This window comes from Mangifera indica, chromosome 13 (genome assembly GCF_011075055.1).
Source record: "Mangifera indica cultivar Alphonso chromosome 13, CATAS_Mindica_2.1, whole genome shotgun sequence".
NCBI classification, from domain to species: Eukaryota; Viridiplantae; Streptophyta; class Magnoliopsida; order Sapindales; family Anacardiaceae; genus Mangifera; species Mangifera indica.
The window spans coordinates 10,379,086-10,397,751 of NC_058149.1; the positions used below are offsets into that span (position 1 = coordinate 10,379,086).

The window sequence follows — 18,666 nt, forward strand, 5'->3', positions numbered from 1 at the left end:
CTTTGCCACTAAGGCCCTTTCCCCTCCTTTCCTCCCAAGTCTCGCTTTCTCAATAACTACCACACTAAAAAGCATCATCATTGGTTTTGTGCATAACACCACAACCACAAATACGTTTTAAAAGTACTTTGGTTATTTTGGTTTATTTGAATTATTCGAGATATTTGAATTTACAAATTTAAGGAGGTAAATAATTGTGCATGGTTTTGTTACGTTTGTTCATTTGTTAGGAATCGTTCATATAAAGTAAACAATCATGAAAAAGATAAACTGGTAATTTGACATGATGAACAATTGTGCTTGAGAGAGGTATGACTAGTTGTAAGATTTAAATTCAATTATTGGATAATCATGATTCCAAAGAAGAAGGAATACAATTCAAAGTTGATAAACAATTATGAACGATCATGTAGGCCTAGATATAAGTTAAATCAGCTCAGTCTCAAAAGCATGTTTGGCTCAATGTAGCTCAGTTTGAGTTTGTTTTTTATAAACTTGAACCAAATCTTAGCCATGAAATATGGTTTGTCTAAAAATTAAGTTGTACTCAAACCAAAATCAAATTCAATTCAGTTTGGCTTGTGAGCCAATCAAGTCATAAATTTGAATACTAAACTCAAGCTACAAATTCGAGTTACAAACTTGAATCATTAATTCGAGCTACGAAACTTCAATTTTTCTTTCAAGCTAAACTCAAACCTTCATTCTGATTAACTCAATAAACTCAAGCCGAACTCAAACTACCTCTAAAATCATTTGAATCGAACTTGAGCTAACTTATGTCTAAGCTCAATTTGGTTCGAATCCACTACAACGATCGTGCATAAAGAGTGCATGCCGGTTCATAGCAATTTTTATTGAAAAAATATATAAAGTGACCTGTTTTCTCTGGAGAGGTTTTACACAATTAACATGTTAACGAACTAACATCCGAGAGAAAGCGAGTTAGAGACCGGAGAGGGTACGATTAAAGTATTTCCATCCGAGAGGTCATTTGCCAGAAGGACCTCATTGTCAGGTAAAGACTCATAGCGTCGCCGGAAGAAATTAAATGTAAGTTGGACTTATATCCTACCTCTGGTTATGATTTTCCAGTGAATCTGGCATGCTCTATATAATAAGTGTGGACGTAATAGTAGGTCGAACTTTTCTTTGGTCAACTTTCAATAGTCTCTAGACTGTTAACAGCCCTTCACAATTTGATATACTTTTGTTGGGTGCATGTAATTTCCAACATCAGAACTTTAGATAAAGGTCCTTCATCAGATACTGTGATAAAAGCAAGTGACTGTAAATCTAAAAGAATACATTGGATTAGGTTTTTCAATATTGAAAGACCAGGAACATGCACCCATTGCTGTAAATGTGTTATCACATTTAACTTCCTTGACAACTCTCTATTTATTTTTCAAGTATTTTATCTTCACAATTCTTTTGTCTTTGTCTCTATAAGTTCTATTAAATTCCACCCTAAAAAATAGGGTCCAATTTTTTAAGGGAAGAGTATATGATAAAATGATTTTGAAATTTAAAAAAAAAAAAAAAAACCCACCACGTCAACTTGTCATAAATGATTACCTCAAAGTACATAAAATAAATTTATTTAAAGAGGTAATTTTATTTTATTAATTAATAAAATAGTCAACAACCATCGTGTAGCCAGTCTCCTCCGGTCGAGGAAAAAGATGTACATGAGTAACTGAGATTTGTGGCCGCATTCGTCTAAACACTCCATAAGGCTTGTAGGAATTCGTCGTCGTCAGAGACGGCAAGAGGATTTTCTGAAGAATTAGGAGATAATACGTTACTGTCATCGTTGCTGTCAGTAGCTGAAAAGGTTCCACATAAATCGGAGAAATCAAAATTTAGAAGTTCCGATAGACTAAACTCTCCCATGTTGAAGTCCGTCAATAAATCTGATGAAGATGGCCCATTATTAGATTCCATTAATATTGATTTATTATCCAACGAACAATCTGGTGTTTCCTGCAGCATTGACGCTCCTGCCTTTGAGTCAACGTTGCTGCCAAAATTTTCACTCTTTTTCCAACTCTCTGGATTCAAAGAAACCTTGGAGCATTTCACTGCCTTTGTTCGGATCACATATTTATGTGGCTCCATCTTCAATGAAACCTTGTTTCTGTTTCTTTCAGGGGGTTGTTTTTGAAGCTTTTTGGCTAGGTTTGTGTTCCAGTAGTTCTTTATTTCATTGTCTGTTCGCCCTGGAAGCCGCCCAGCAATCAAACTCCATCTGCAATCGGTGACATCGCATTAGTCAACTTATCTATTAAGAAAAAAATAAAACACTGAATGTCTTGAGAAGAATTAAAACCTGTTTCCCAAGAGCTTGTGAAGTCTGATGATGAGCTCTTCTTCATCTGGTGAGATATTCCCTCTCTTAATATCTGGTCTAAGATAATTCAACCAACGAAGCCTGCAACTCTTCCCACATCTCTTTAGACCTAAGCAAACACATCTCTCAAATTAATAAAATCCAGAAAAGAAAGAACTTAAATCTTGTCAAAATTTATAACCTTGAATTAACTCACCAGCTTCTTTTGGGAGGTTTCTCCATCTTCCTTCACCGTGTTCTGCAATATAGTCTTTGAGAATTTTGTCCTCTCGAGCAGTCCAAGCACCTCTATTCAAACCTTCCTTCACACAACAGGGACTTCTTCCCATTTGCCAAATCTCTCTCTTTCTTCACTCTTAGCACCTCAGTCTGTTTATTGTAGTTGCTATTCTAACTTTGATTAAGTCTTTCCTTTGCTCTAGGCAGTGTGTACATATATATATAGAGAGAGAGCAGTTGATTTTATTTTATTTTTTCAAATGAAGAACATGATATCTAATGACTAACTCTATACCACCGAATTAGATAAATAAAAAAAAGACTTAACAAACCTTCCTTTTTGTCACTTAAATTACCTTTCAGTTTTTTGTTTTCTCATATTGACTGTTATCTCCTGTATTGCTGCAAACCTAGTTGTACTTGAGCCCTCTTAATGATGCAAAAACCTACCAAATATGAACTCTTTTACAATTGGTGTAAATTTTCAAACTCAGTCCATCAATTTCATCGATGAATTCCACTGGTAAAATGATTTTTTTATTATGATAATGATAGGTAATTAATGCTCAGAGATAATCCTCCCATATTAAAGCTATATAATTGGATCTTCATAAATTACTTGATTAAAATATTTAATCACGAATTCACATTTCTTATGTGATAAGATCAGTTGAAGTTGTACACTACATGCTCGTTTGATTTTTTCTTTTTCTCCAAAACTAGCTAACTTTCTAGCACACCATTGAAAGTTGGTTGAAGGGAGGAAGGGATTTTGTGAGTGAGGGTCTTCGTGCATGTAAATTATGTCAACTGACAAAAAGTGGCCACCGCAATCGTATGGGCTGCTTTTAAATTCTACCGTCCCTGTCTCTATCATTTACTTAATAATTTATTTATAAACTCCTTCCCTCTTTTAATATAATAAATATCTTTGACTTTTCATTTTGTTAGTGAGCAATGTGCTAGTTTCACGTAATTGTGTATGTAATGTATACCCTTCGTATCTTTATATCAAAATGCATTCGAAATTTATTTGAACACGAAATCATATTTATGACTATAATAAAATTATATGTATTTATTTTAAATATATAAATAGATATATATTACCATATAATTATGTGATTTTGAATTAAAAATAAAATAATATTCAATCATATGATGATACATATAAATATATACTTATTTATATATTTAAAATAGGTACATATATTATTATTGTTATAACTGATTATACATGTAATGATAAAGATTCTAAGTTAAGAATTTAATATATTTGAATCTTGAAATAATATCGAAGAAGAAAAAAGTTTTAGATTCATACATACATACATACACACACATACATACATACATACATACATATATCCATATATACATATATACACACACATATATCCATACATATATATACATACATACTTACATAATGTAAAATTGGAAAATAATATAAGTGTTAAGGTTGTTGACAAAGTGTTAGATTAGGAGTCTTTTTCTAATAAGATATGATGTGAATTTTGATATCTTAGGTTTATATTTTGTGGGAGGATTATAATAAATTATTATGCTATTTATTTTTTTTATGAAGACACATTTATTTAGAATTTTGAGTTTGCACGGGTCTAAAATTAGAATACTATAAATAAGAAATGTATTAATTTTTTTTAAAATATTTAATTAAAAAATCGTACTTAATCTTAGATAGAGAGAAAATAAAAGATACATATAATTGTTTCTGATTCTAGTGAAATAAGTATTTTTACGTTACGCCTTGTGGGCATAATCATATTATTGAATTATGTAGATCTTTCATACCTTCTCTTTTCTTAATTAAACCTATTCATTGTGTATTCGATCAAATATTGTTTGACCAAATATTTTGCAACAATGGATATAAAAGCTTAGATAAAAATTGTTAAAACTCGAGACTAGTGTTTTTGAATTCAATAAAATTCTATATATAATCTTATATACAAATAAAAATATATCACTACGAGTGTTTACACATAAAATTATATATAATACTACTATTTAGAATTTATATGTGTGGTGGCCCTTGTGAATGATGGATGTGTAATTGCTCTGAAAGGAATTTATTAGAAGCAAGAGAAGATGCCAATGAGGTAGACTTATACCATTAATGTATCTGAAGATGAAGGATGGGTGTTTTTTGCAATAACATTTGAATGACTTGGAAATCTTGATTAACAAATTAGCAGCTATTTGGAGTTCCCAAAGTAAAGAGTTTGGGTTCAAATTTTTTGATCACATGTCAAAATAATACTCTTAATTTATATAATTTAATGATTATGAATTGATCATTAAATTTGAGATTTGACCTATTTAATATGATTAATTTCTTTTAAAAAAATGATCTAACTCATATAAGATTTCTCGTTAAAGAAAAAATTACTTTATTGTATAGATTCAAGAATACAAATAATTCTACTATCATTAATTTTAAGTAGCTCCTTAGGGAAATATTGTTGAAGTCAAAGATTTATTATAAGAAGATGGAGAGGTGTCCATGAATTCCCAAGGTGATACGACAAATCAATGGGTGCTAGATTCAGCTTGTTTCATTTCGTATGACTCTACATAGAAATTAGTATCACTTGTCAGACATGTAGGGATACTCTCGATCAGTAATATTATATGTATTCATTTTAAATATATAAATAAATATATATTTATATATATTATCATATGATTAAATATTATTTTATCTTTAATTTAAAATTATTGAATTATATGAGTATACATATCAAATATATATACTCATTTATAAATTTAAAGTGAATACACATATTAAATTTAGATTTTTCCACTTTAATTGGCTATAAATTTGCATCCTTAAAATTGAAAAAAAAAAAAAAAAAGATTTGACAGGGAAAGACGGTGATATCCACTCAACAAACAAAATACAAAATTTGACGATGAAGACAAAGAATAAATGAGAGACAAAACAGTCGATGCAAGCCAGCTCGAAAAATTAAATGGAAAATGGACCAACAGATTAAGACAGCTCAACCGTAAATCCTTTAGAAAATTGGAAAACATACTCATAAAATTACGTATATATATGTATAATTTTAATATAAATTAAATATTTTTAAATTAAAAATAAAATAATATCTATTCACGTAATAATATTTCATTTATATATCTAAACTGGTGCATAAAATTTATCAAAGCAGAGGTAAAAGCAGTGTCATAGTGGCAGAAATTTTAAATATGTTTAGCAATGTTTTGTTTAATGTAAGGTTAGATTCGAATCGAGTTAAGTTCGAGCTCGTTTGAGTTTGAGTTCGGTTTGGTTCATATATAGTTGAGTTCAAGTTCGTGAAAGTCAAACTAGAACTTAATTTAAATTCGGTTTGACTCGTTTTTTATTATTAAAATAATATCGTTTTAATACATATTAATCAAAATAATATTGTTTTGTATCAAATTTTTTAATTAAACAATCTGACCAGTAGCTCAAACTTGAGCTCGGTTAGGACTGATTTGTTTTGGACTTATCCAAACCGAGCTCAAACTGACTCAGTTCGAATCTAACCTTAGTTTAATGTGAATTTTAGTAGCCTTTTTTATTTCTATATTTAGTATTTTGGTAGACTGGTTTGCCGACGGTTCTGTCGTATTCCAAAAGAAGTTTAAATTAAAGCAATAAAAGTTGACGAACCTTTGATTGAGGTGCATGCCCATGACCAGGGCGGCCGGTCCATAGCAAGGGGAAATGGTTCATTCAATCGAGAGTCTTTTACCATAAAACGCATGTATTTTATAATATGATATAATGCATAGAAAAGAGATCCATATTTTAAGAAATATTAAATTAATATGATATAATAAATCTATTATATAATATGATATATATTACTAATATAAATTGATATATTTAAAAAATAATAATAACATAATAGAAGAGTATATAAAAATTTTAAAATTTTTAGAAATTGTTTCTAATATTCTTCAACATCATGATATGTCAATTAGGATTTTTTTATTAATTAAATAATATTCTATTTTTTAAAAAAGATGTATCATACGATACACAATACAAAAAATTAAATTTTTAGTACATAATACGATACGTAATTTAATTACAATGATTTTAGGCTAAAAGACTTATTCTCACCCAAGGTTTATTGAACCTCAAAACTGGTTCCGTTAAATATCAAAAACTTTTAATCATAGGTTTGTTAAAATTAACAAAATCAATGTCATTTAATGTTTAATATTGAAAAAATAAAAATTTATCTTTTTTTCTCTCATAAATTTTAAAAACTAATAATTTTTTTCCAACCCTAAGTTTTGAAAACTTCACTTTTCCCCCTACGTTTATTTTTTTCTTGTTTCTCTGGCAACCTTCTTCGTCACCGACCAACTTCGTCTTCCCACCATCTTCTTCTACAATGCTCTTTCCCCCTCCTGGTGCTCTCCCTGAAGAACAACCGCTAAAGAATCGTCAAATCGAAGCATGGGTCGTGTGTTTTGTCAATCTATGCTTCAATTCGACGATGGTCGCCATTGTGTGTCATTGTCGACTCTAAAGCCACGGAAGTCCATCAGTCTTCATCTAAGCTCTCATGATTCGATTGTTAGAGAGACAAATCAATCGGATTCGTGAGATGAAGCAAAAGATGAATTGGTTGGATTCATCTTCTCAGGAATCGTCTTCGTCAATTTGTCTCTCCGACAAAGACAGAAAGCATTGAGGCATCCATCGTTGGTCTCAGAAAAGGTACCCTAGTGATTTGGTCACCAAAAATAGTGTACAATTTTTAGTTAACCCTAACAAAGGGGAAAAGTGAAGTTTTTAAAATATAGATTGAAGAAAAATTATTAATTTTTAAAATTTAAGAGAAAAAAATAAGATGAAAATTTATTTTTTAATATTAAATATTAAATAATAATTTTACCTTTTAAACTAATTTATTCTATTAATTATAGGAGAACACAAGTAAAAGTTTAAAATTTTTTATACTCAATGAATACTAGTTTAGGGATTCAACGAACCTAGATGGTACAAGTCGTTTTGGCCATGATCTTATGAACAGAAGTCACTAGCAGGAGAGAAAGGAACAGGACAAGCCCGGGTGTGGTGGGCCTAAGTGACAAACAGACATGTGATTTTAGAGCAACACAAACCTCAATAATTGCACCATCTACATTTCAAGTGAAAACCCATTTATCAATTTCCCATGTTGTAGGACTCATGCCGCTTTCACTCCTATCTAAATCCTTCTAATTTTATCTAACTTTCTTTGTTGAAAGTTTGTTGGAAAACACACGACACAACTTAAATCAGCGAAGCATAAATAAAGTATGGCATTATTGCACTTATAGAACATATTCTTTTTGATTGATGATCTATGCATTGAAGACCAATCATCCTCTCAAGTTTCAATGAATTTCTATTTATTTGTATTTTTGCTTTTCACCTCAATTATGCATGTATCTACTTTCGTATTCGATCTGGATCCGCTCCAATGGACGAAAACAAAATCATGTCATTATTCGATTTTTTAGAGGTCCAATGACTTCGATAAAACAATTTATCGCCCATTTTTGTTAATGAATATTATTACGTGAAAATATAAGAAAGGCATTTTGCAAAGAGCTTTCTCTTTTCTTATTTTCTCCATTTTCTTATTTTTTTTTTTAATTCCTTTTTGTCATCGATAACAAAGTTAATCAGTTTCTATTTTTGACCAAATTCAGCTGAATCTATAATGCATCGTGCGAGAGAAGTTATCCCTACAGTTTCACAAATTCCAAAAAATCGAATCTCTCTAATACTTGTGCAGAGAAAAACTCACTGTGAGGAATGGACAAAGTTTGGAGCTCTCACAATTTGACTGGAAAAGTTTCAAAAATGACTGGGGGACGATGTTACAATTTTGAGGAATGCCAAACCTATTACTCTATCAGTCAAGTGATCGCACGTGACGCCATACCACGTGCAATGGTCAGTCGTGGACTTTCAGTTGGTGACAAGCTCCCACTCGGCTGCAAGTGTTCTATCTTTGTCGGCAATTCCTTTCCACGGCCTGATGAAATCTTCATCCGTTTCTGTCTCAGCTGACACTGCCTCCGGCATTGGCAGTTTCTCTCAACGACTCTGGTTGATAACAAAGATCAGGGGTGTTTTCATAATTTCACTAATAATAAGGGTAAATTGGTAATTAACATTTGCATTAAATGTTCAGTGTAATTTCATAACTTAATTAAAAATACAAACTAGTAATTTAAAGTGCAATTAAACAATTTTCATTAACAGAAATGAATGAAAAATGGACAACTGAACTTTTTAAACTTAAGCAGGACAAAAAGTTCTTTCATCAAATTCATGGAGGAACATACTGATTCGACATTTTGAATTTTATTGAATATGTTAATTAGGAGTTCGGTTTTCTCCAGCTTCAGTTGATCAATTGATACATAATTAAAAGTTGATATATGTATATTTAATAATACTATATATATTTATTTTAAATATATAAATTGACACATATTTAATGTATATCATCATATAATTAAATAATTTTAAATTAAATATTAAATAACACATAATCATATAATAAAATATATAAATATGTAATATTTTTTATACTCAAAATAAATAAATAAATATAGATAGAGTATCACTCAAGTACTTCTGCTGCAGTACTACTTGTGAGTTAAGTGTCTTTTACTTTTAGTTATTCAACCAAATGACTATGTCCCACCCCAGGTTCGATGAAGTGAAAAATTCTCACATTTTAAATTTTAAAAACCTAAATTATTCGTTGTCCACTACTATTAATGAATTTATTTAGTTTTTATAAAAATAACTGTTTTACTTTTTTAATAAAATTGCAAAACTGCCATTACCACTTAAACATAAATGTTAATTTATCAACATATCATTATCAATTTAAAAATGTATCACTTAAACTAAAAAAAAAAAAATCAAAACTCTACCTAAATGTAGAAGGTTGATTTCGACCAAATGTTATTTTTCAGAAGCGCAAATAACATAATTGTGGGCATATACTCCCAACCAATGAACTAAACCATATTAAAAACATTTTGTTTTTATTACTCCTAGACATGAGTTATACACTCACCACTATCACTTTCACTCATCCACCGACATAGTAGATAAGATTGGATTTGAATCGAACCAAACTCGAACTCACCTTGATTTACATAAAACTGAGCTCAAGCTCAAGCTTGGATTCATCAAGCTCTCTTCAAATAAGTTTGAGCTCAAATCAAGCTTTTAACTAGCTTGTTATTAAAACAGTATCGTTTTAATATATATTGACCAAAACGATATCATTTTATATTAAAATTTTTAGCTCGCGGGTTTGACGAGCTAAACACCTTAAAACTTGAGCTCAAAAATGTTAAACTTTTAGAGTCAAACTTGAGCTTAAACTCGTTTGAGACTCATTTGAATAGAGCTAGAGTTGAACTTAAATAAATTCGATTCAAATCTAACCTTAAGAAAGGAGACAAAATTATATTGTTAATTTCCCTTGTCATTAACAATCTCCGTGTAGAGAGTCTAGTACTAGGACTTTCTAGTTGGTGTAGGGATTTTCACATAGACCTTACGAATGTCTCATTTATGTACAGATTTTCACATCATCAGTAACCACATAATAACTTTGCTGCTTAATTGTTTAATTCCTCGTTAAAAAAAAAGACCACCCATATTCATCCTAATCATTAATGTCATACGTCTAAGTTCACTTCCTATCACTACCACCACAAGCAACAACCAAATTATCACCTTTTCACTTGAAAGGGGGTAAAGATTGATGGGTCTATAATTAATACTTCCTTCGACAAATGTAAAAGAGAAGTAATATCGAAAACTCACAGTGATTCAATAGAATAAGAACAATTTCTGCAGCAGCAAGTTCAGAGGCATCTAACACGATAATTTGAAATGTCTTTGGAAGTCAACATCAACCAAAACACACCCCTGTCAAGTTCTATTTCTACCAATAAGTGTAACATAATCCAACCAAAAATTGAAACCTGATCAACTGGAAAAAGTCCTCCAGCTACCACATAAACTCGCACAACTACCAGAAAACTCGAATGAAATACTCAAAATCTGAATGATTGAAAATAAACAACTTTGATGTGACACCCAGTATCAGCATAAGCACAGAAGAATACTGGGTTTATATGTATATCCCATATTGGGGATACTCTCAGTATATGATTTAGGTTATAAAATTCAAAAGCAAAATCATTATAAATTGTGTATCCAAAATTAACAATATTTATGAGCCGCGTTATTGGACCAGAGATTTTTTATTTGACTGAAAAATCTACCCCAAGCTTGTTTGGAGGCCATTAGCACATGCCAACAGGTCATTCAACCACTGAAACTTTATAAATGTTCTAGGACAAAATGAAAAAACATTACTAGAAACTAAAACCCTTATTTTCTCCCGCAGAGAGTGACCAAGCGGTGTGTGAAAAAGAGATACCATGTTCAACACTTGGGAGGACATTAATGTCAACGTGAACAGCTAATCAACATAAGAAAATGATAAATAAATCATGCTTACACTTAAAAAGGAAACGTTGATAATCCAGTCAATATTTTTATTGATTCTTAAACAAGTCGGTGTCTTGATAGCATACCCATAAAGAGATACAATTTCTAGAGACTGGAAGCAGAAGGCACCACATAATCAACGACAATCACGCCCTCCAAATACTCCTTAATCTTCTCTTTCTGCAATTTCACCAACTCCTCATTAGAATCAGCCTCCTCCAGTTCCTTCACTCCCTTGAAAACGGCAATCGAAGCAATCGAAAACCCTTTTGCTCTGACTGGGGAAAAGTTTTCTCCACAAGTGAGTTGCTCAATTCCCCCAAAACTTGCCTTAAGTCCTTTGATTACCCCTAATATTTCGTTTTTCACTTCCTCGCCTAAATTTTCTTTCAATTTTAAAAAGGTGATTCTTATGGCCGACCCGGCTGGTAGAGCCACAGGATTAGGAGATTGATCGGCCACCCAATCGACGGCCATTACGTCCTCACATATCGGCAGGACCGATTCTTTGACGACACTCATGTGAGCGGGGTGTTGAGAGTAGGCATCCAGATCATCCTTAGAGTTGTAGCGGCTGTGAAGCATGTGAGTGAATGAAAAGAGAGAAGATCCGGTTCGAATGACCGGACCGGAGGTGAGATGGAGAACCTGGTCAAGGGAGACAAGGCCGTTGAGGTTGTTAATCATAGTGTTGACTTTGGACTGGTCGGTGTCGGACTTGACCTTGAAGAGGACGATGTGCTCGATGGTTGACGACATGGTTGGTCTGACGGAGAAAGTGCGTGGTGTGAGGCGAGGGAGGCGTTTGGGAGGTGAGAAAGTGATGGAAAATGTAGACGTCGTTAAGAAAGGCCGTGCTCGCATACACAGCATTGTGTAGGACTAGTGAGGGTTTTGAAAGTGACTGGAAGCTTTGTTAAAAGCGGAGAGAGCAAGACGCCACGCGCTGATGCTGTGTTATTGATTAAATAGTTAAAAATAAAAAAATATTTAATTATTTTAAAATGTATAGTGGCTTTGGAAAGTGTAACGTACGCAAAGTGGGAATTGTTGCGCTTGGTCTTATTTTAAACAGGGAATCTGTATGATATATATATATATATTAAATTTTTTAATAAAATTATATATATACCATTTCGATACATAAAATTATATAAATAGATATATTATAATTTAATTAAATAATTTTAAATTAATAATAAAATAATATTTAATTATATAATAAAATATTTATATATAAAAAATATATACATATAACATTAATCTAATTTTTTATGAAAAAATTTGGCACCTTTAAATAGAGGTATCAATTGAGCAAAATTGTAGGAGCCAAAAAAAAGGTTGAGTATGAAAGGGCTTGATTGCTATTATAGTGGGTTGAGCCCGAGTCATTAGTTGTCTAGGTTATGTTGTGAGCCGACATAACATAGTTTGTTACTATTGATGATTCAAAAAAAACATAATTTAAAAATTATTTTTAATCAAAAATATTTTTTTTAAGAAAATTAATAAATCAACCCATTATTATACAATTCGATCTGACTTTATATATACGACCAGATCATAGGCCCCATGCTTTTATTAGGGTATCCTAACCCATAAGACCTGTTATGATAAGGGTCTTAAACCCAATAGGTCATGCCCTTGAATAATGATAATAAAATAGTATAATCTAAAAAATGAAATGGATTTGAAATAGGAAAGTAAATGTTCAAATCCATCATATTTATCAGTCATCAAATTTTATGTACAATTTTGAAAATGTTATTCCTAGTATATTATGAAGCAAAGTGTGTTAATGATGGAATAGTTTCTTTTTGGGTGCTCAAAATTAATTTTTAAACTAAAATTCAAACAAAAAAAAGAGTTTATTTGAAAAATTGGTTTGGATATCTATTCAAAACATATAGAAAAATTGGTTTTTTAGTTATTGTTTATTTTTTAAACTGATTGATTGAACTGAACCAATATTTTAAAAAATTAAATAAATAATTAACAAAATATAGAAAATATTTTCTAAAAAATTGATAAAAAACTAATAAAATAGGATAATTATATAAAATTTGTTCAAAACCAATTAATCTTGAAACCGATTCGATTTTTATTTATAATTTTTTTTGAGCTAAAAGTTTGATTCAGTTTAACAATAAACCGTACGGTTACACAACTCTAGTTTCTTCCTTGTATGGACAGATGTAAGTGTCACAATTGGTCAAAGCCCAAAACACGTAGAAAGCCCAATTCATTAAGTCTGAGGCTGGACTTTGAGTGTATTTAGAATCTTTCGAGAAGCTTCATGTGTGATTTTCGGGCTTACAAGTAACCAATCTCGCAGTTCTAGGGTCACACTTTTCGTTCAAGCCTGTGACCCAGTTCTTGATTGCTTACAAGGCTTTCCCATATTCAACTTATTTTGCGCCATTTGTAGATGGAGATTTGGACTTTGCCTTCCCAGCTTAAGAAGGAGATTATTAAGTTTTCATGGTAAAAATTCAGTCAATGAGAAGTATACACATTCAGGGATGTAAACTTAAACAAACAATTCGTAAAATCATAAGATTTTTAAAGTGATTTGACTTATACTTAAAGTCCACTTGAATGATTATATAATTATAAAAAAAATGCATCATTTTAACTTTTTACAATCTTTTATTTGTAGCATGGGTATAATAATTGATTTCTAAAACCATGATTTATAGGATAAAATGTGAGGATAATTGAGTAATTACATGAAAATATATGTCTAGACTTTAGTACATTGAATCTAAATACCGAATAAAATTAGATGATTGTGTTAACCCAAATTAACAGAAGATAATTGTGTTACCCTATAATTAGATGTGTCGATTAGGTCAGGTTAGTTAAAGTTCAGAAAAAGTATAGAAGAGTTCAACCCTCTATTAAGCGAGCTAAAACTGTTTAGGTCGGGTTGACCCATTACTATAGAGCTCGACCCTTTGTATATATAGGGTCAGAGTCGTGAGTCTCATAGTTTTATCATACTAGCCCCGCCTATAAAGTCTGCTATTATATGTGTCTTAGATGCTACTCAACCGACTATCGCCTCAATCTGTAATGGTAAAAGATAATCACTACCCTATAATAATAAGAGATGATAGAAATGAGGTATTGAGAATATCCCAAAAATAGTTAGAAGTGTCAAAAGTCACTTTTCTCAATGTTTTTTAAAAGAATGAATTATGACTTTAGATCAACCTACGTATAGGTGAAATGTCTAGTTATTGTATATCACTCACATAACTAGTACTTTTTAGGTACAATTTTCATTCGTTTTACTAAGAAAAAGTCTAATAACAGAAGAATTGTCCCCAAATTTTTGGAGTATAAGTAAAATTTCAAACACTTTTCACCTCTATATAAGAATAAACATGCAGATAATCAAAATATGTGCTTGTAGTATGTTGTGAAAACAACATTTCCACGTTACAATTAATGTATTGCATTTATATGTCATCTTTTATTAAAGTAATTCAAATCATTGTGATTCTTTTGTTAAATGATAGATAACATATCTTATTGGATGGCCAACACGTGTCACTAACTCAGTTCCAAATATTGGGGTTAATTCCCATTCAATCCCATTTTGTCTATAAAAAACCGTCTAAAATTACATCTTTGTTTATTTAAGTGAACATCTTGTTAAATTATTGAGCTCTCAAGCCTTTAGAAACTCTGGAGCTCTCAAATAACCTTCAAACTTTTAGAAAACCTTGGAAACATGACTAAGCTAAGCCTTGTTATTAGGAATAGCTTGCTTGCAGTTTTGCCATATTGCCAGTTTGATTATCCCTAACCACAAGTTTTAATGGAATCAAAATTGGATGAAATAATAAATTTTTAATTTAATTTAATTTGGCTTAAAATAAATTTTTGATTTAAAATTTTATCAATACATTCTTTGAGTTTTTTTTTTTAATTTTCTAATCTGAAACTTCCAAACCCTTATTAATAAAATTATGTATATAAATAATGTGTATAAATTTGAGTATAAATGATATTATATCATTATATAATCATACCATTTTAAATTAGAAATAAAACAACATCTAATTATATAATTATATATTATCATTTGTACTTAAATTTGTGCATGTTGTTTTCACACGTAATACTTTTTACTTTTATAATGAGAAACGCTATCCGAATCAGATCACCCCTTCATAATCGAATCAATCACACTAAGCAAGTCAAATCCCTAGTCTAGTGACCATCTAATCTCACAACTACTGAATTAGGTAAGTTAAGACTCTTATTTTAATATGTCATTGAAGATACTAAAATTCAAACTCTTTATCTTACAAGCCCACCTCGTTAACGATGATATGTTATCATGTGATTGACTATTATTTTATCTGTAATTTTTAACTATCCAATCATATAATAACATGTTGTTGTTTGTGCATAAAAATTATGCACATAACATTACTCAAATCTTAAATAATTAAAAAACAATACTATGTGTACCTATTTTTGGTACACAATTCATGTACACAGTAATGTGTCATCATGTAATTAGGTGATTTTAAAACATGTGTCATCATATGATAAAGAAACATCAAATCACATGATAACACCTCATTTGTGTACATAAATTGTGTGTCAAAAATGGATGCACATCGTTTTATTGATAATTAAACTATGTGCATAAATGACGATGTGTTATCATTATGGTTGGACCCAAACTAAGCTAGTTTGGGCTCGAAGGTTGACTCGACTCAGTTTCAATTTGTTTACTTCAAATATGAATCGAGTTCAAGTTAAGAGGTTTGGTTTGTTTTAAAACTAAACCGAACTAAAACTATAGAGAGTTTAGTTTGGTTTTGCTCACAAGTTGAATAGATGACTCTATTCGATTTGAATTTGACTCATGACTTGATTTGAATTATATTAAATAATTGTTAAATGACGTCATTTTGTTAATGAATCACAAATTTGAGCTACATTTCGGGTTATAAATCTGAACCATATATTTGAGTTAAACTTGAATCGAATCATTTTCATTTTAATCGAACTCGAACCACCCTAAATATTGATTTGCAAAATTTTAGTGAAACTTGAATAAAGTTATTTTTTATTTAAATCGAACTCAAACGAAAGGATGTTTAGGCTCAATTTTGTCCATGTCCATCTATAGTCATCATATGATTGACTGTTATTTTATTTTTAATTTTTAATTATTTAATTATATAATAATTAATATTATTTTTATATAAAATTATATACATAATATTATTCTATCACAAACCGTAATACTACTAATCAACTTATTACTTTTTATATTTTTATTTATTTATTTATGAGTTGCGAGGTTGAACTCACAGGTGTCCAATAATTTGATTGGTTTGACTGGAGTGAAACACAGTATCCAAATACTGTTGTTTCTGTGACAAGCATAGGGACCGATGGTAGGCTTACTGCTACTTTGGTGATTGAAGTCAATCAACCTCTATACTAATGCTCCTCTCTCTCTTAGACGATGATGAATCGTTGACCAACCAAAGGTGGATCGATGTTTCATCGGTGCGAAGACAAAATCGATCTATGTGTCATATAGATTTGTTTCTTTTAATCAACGCACAAATTAGTAAAAGAATTTCTTCTTTTGATTGATTTATGCGTCGCCTAATACACAGATCAGTCATAAGAAGAAATTATTTCTTCTTTTGACCAATCTATGTGTCAACCAACACACAAATCGACTAAAAAAAATAGATTTGTGTGACGCACAAATTTGCCTCGTCTTCATGCGGACGAATCAGCAGCTCACCTTCAATTGGCTGACGATTAGTCATTGTTCAAGAGAGAGAGGAGCACCTATATGGAGGTTGTCAACTTTAATCACTGGAGGAACAACAACAAGAGAAAACTATAAACTCTAAGGGAAAAATACTCATTTTTCAAACTTTAAGTAAAGAAAAATGATAGATTTTTAAATCTAGAAAGAAAAATGTGATAAAACTTTAATTTTTTTAAATTTTATATTAAATAACAGTTTTTTCTCTAATTTTATCTAATATTTTTAACAAAAATTATTTCATAAATAAAAATTTTAACCGATGGAAAAGATTATATCAAACCTTGGTTGGGAACAAGTTTTTTGCCCTTTATTTTTGTTTTCATTCCAACCAACTTATACGGCTACACCTGCTCTACTCAATACGCCCACTTCCCTTAACCAAAACTCTTTATGAACGCCCATTTAATACGTTACTATCACTTGAATCATCGTGGCTCATTATTTTAAATAAAATTATACATAATTTCTTTTAATAGTATATAATTAAATATATAGATATATGATAATATATTATTTATATATTTAATTATATATTTAAAAATAGATATATAATATCATTTTATTATTTTTATTTAAATATAAAAAATAATCAAAATTATAATAGTCAAATTATATATCAAAAATCTAATTTTTTATATCATATATCGTATTATATGACAAACCTTTTAAAAAATAAAATAATAAAATAATCATATTGATACATCATCATTTTAAAAAATATTATAAATATGTTAAAAATTTTAAAATTTTTTATATATACCTTTATCATATCATCATTTTTTCTAAAGAGATATATCGATTCATATTAATAATATATATCGTATCATACAATATGTCTATTATATCGTATTAATTTGATATATCTTATAATATATATATATATTTTTTTTATATATCATACCATATCATATTATATAATACATATTATATATCATAAGATAATGATAACTATAATAAAAATGTCCATAAGTGAATCTCTCAAACTTTGGTTTTGAAACATTCCATCTTCATGGGTTTTCAAGTAACCATTTGGTCTAATCCAGTCAACCAACCAAATTACACTTCATTCCGGTTTGTCCGGCAACTTGATAGGAGACAATCTAACTGTGATTTAATGTGTTAATTTCACTTATTGAAAGCCTCTAAATATCATCCCGAGAAACTTGTCATGTGCGTACTTCTAAAAAGCAAAAATATATGTCTCCCATGAAGGTGGAAATCACTGATAATCATAAATCAAACCACAACAATAACTCTGATCATATCAGGCCAAATGGGAATGGATGGCCCATGATTTATTTTTTTATTATTTATAAAGTTTAGTCAATTCAAGGTTAAGCGTTAGTGTTGGTATAATAATAATAACCTTAATCAATGGTTCATTTTCTCATTAACTATAAATGTTTCAGGATCTTAAGTGCCAGTGGCCATGGCCACGGCCCTGGCCCCATAATCTTTGATTCAACAACATGTTTTTTGCGTTTTTCTTTTGGCCAAAGGACTTATTTCCACCCAAAGTACTTTGTCTTTCTAAGTTTTCATCTTTTATCTTTGAAAATCTCAAACACCCACCTATGAGTGATTAAGGTTAATGGTTTAAAAGTAAAATCGTTATTTTATTTGTAATATTAAAAATAAACTAAATTTTTTGCCCTATGATAAATACATCAATTGGGTCTGATCAAATGGAGGTCCGGTATAAAGTAC

General features: G+C 30.2%; 2 protein-coding genes across 2 annotated transcripts; both read right to left on the reverse strand.

The window, feature by feature from the left end:
* Positions 1-1,598: 1,598 nt before the first annotated feature.
* On the reverse strand, positions 1,599-2,839 carry LOC123194372 (transcription factor MYB1-like). The gene is made up of 3 exons (XM_044607559.1): positions 2,550-2,839; positions 2,333-2,462; positions 1,599-2,251 (listed from the first exon to the last, which is right to left on the reverse strand). The coding sequence occupies exons 1-3, from the start codon at positions 2,680-2,682 to the stop codon at positions 1,723-1,725; spliced, it is 792 nt and encodes a 263-aa protein (XP_044463494.1). The 5' UTR covers positions 2,683-2,839; the 3' UTR covers positions 1,599-1,722.
* Positions 2,840-11,167: 8,328 nt separating this feature from the next.
* Positions 11,168-12,103, reverse strand: LOC123193856 (stress-response A/B barrel domain-containing protein UP3). Its single transcript, XM_044606925.1, has one exon. It carries the CDS (start codon positions 12,012-12,014, stop codon positions 11,247-11,249), a length of 768 nt encoding a protein of 255 aa, XP_044462860.1. The 5' UTR covers positions 12,015-12,103; the 3' UTR covers positions 11,168-11,246.
* Between the last annotated feature and the right edge of the window lie 6,563 nt (positions 12,104-18,666).

Excerpts from the sequence above, each read along its gene's own strand:
- LOC123194372 (XM_044607559.1), bottom strand. The coding sequence starts at position 2,682 with ATGGGAAGAAGTCCCTGTTGTGTGAAGGAAGGTTTGAATAGAGGTGCT. Across the intron at positions 2,463-2,549 it reads AAACCTCCCAAAAGAAGCTG|GTCTAAAGAGATGTGGGAAG; the intron begins GTGAGTTAATTC and ends GTGTTTGCTTAG. Across the intron at positions 2,252-2,332 it reads CACAAGCTCTTGGGAAACAG|ATGGAGTTTGATTGCTGGGC; the intron begins GTTTTAATTCTT and ends CACCGATTGCAG.
- LOC123193856 (XM_044606925.1), bottom strand. The coding sequence starts at position 12,014 with ATGCTGTGTATGCGAGCACGGCCTTTCTTAACGACGTCTACATTTTCC.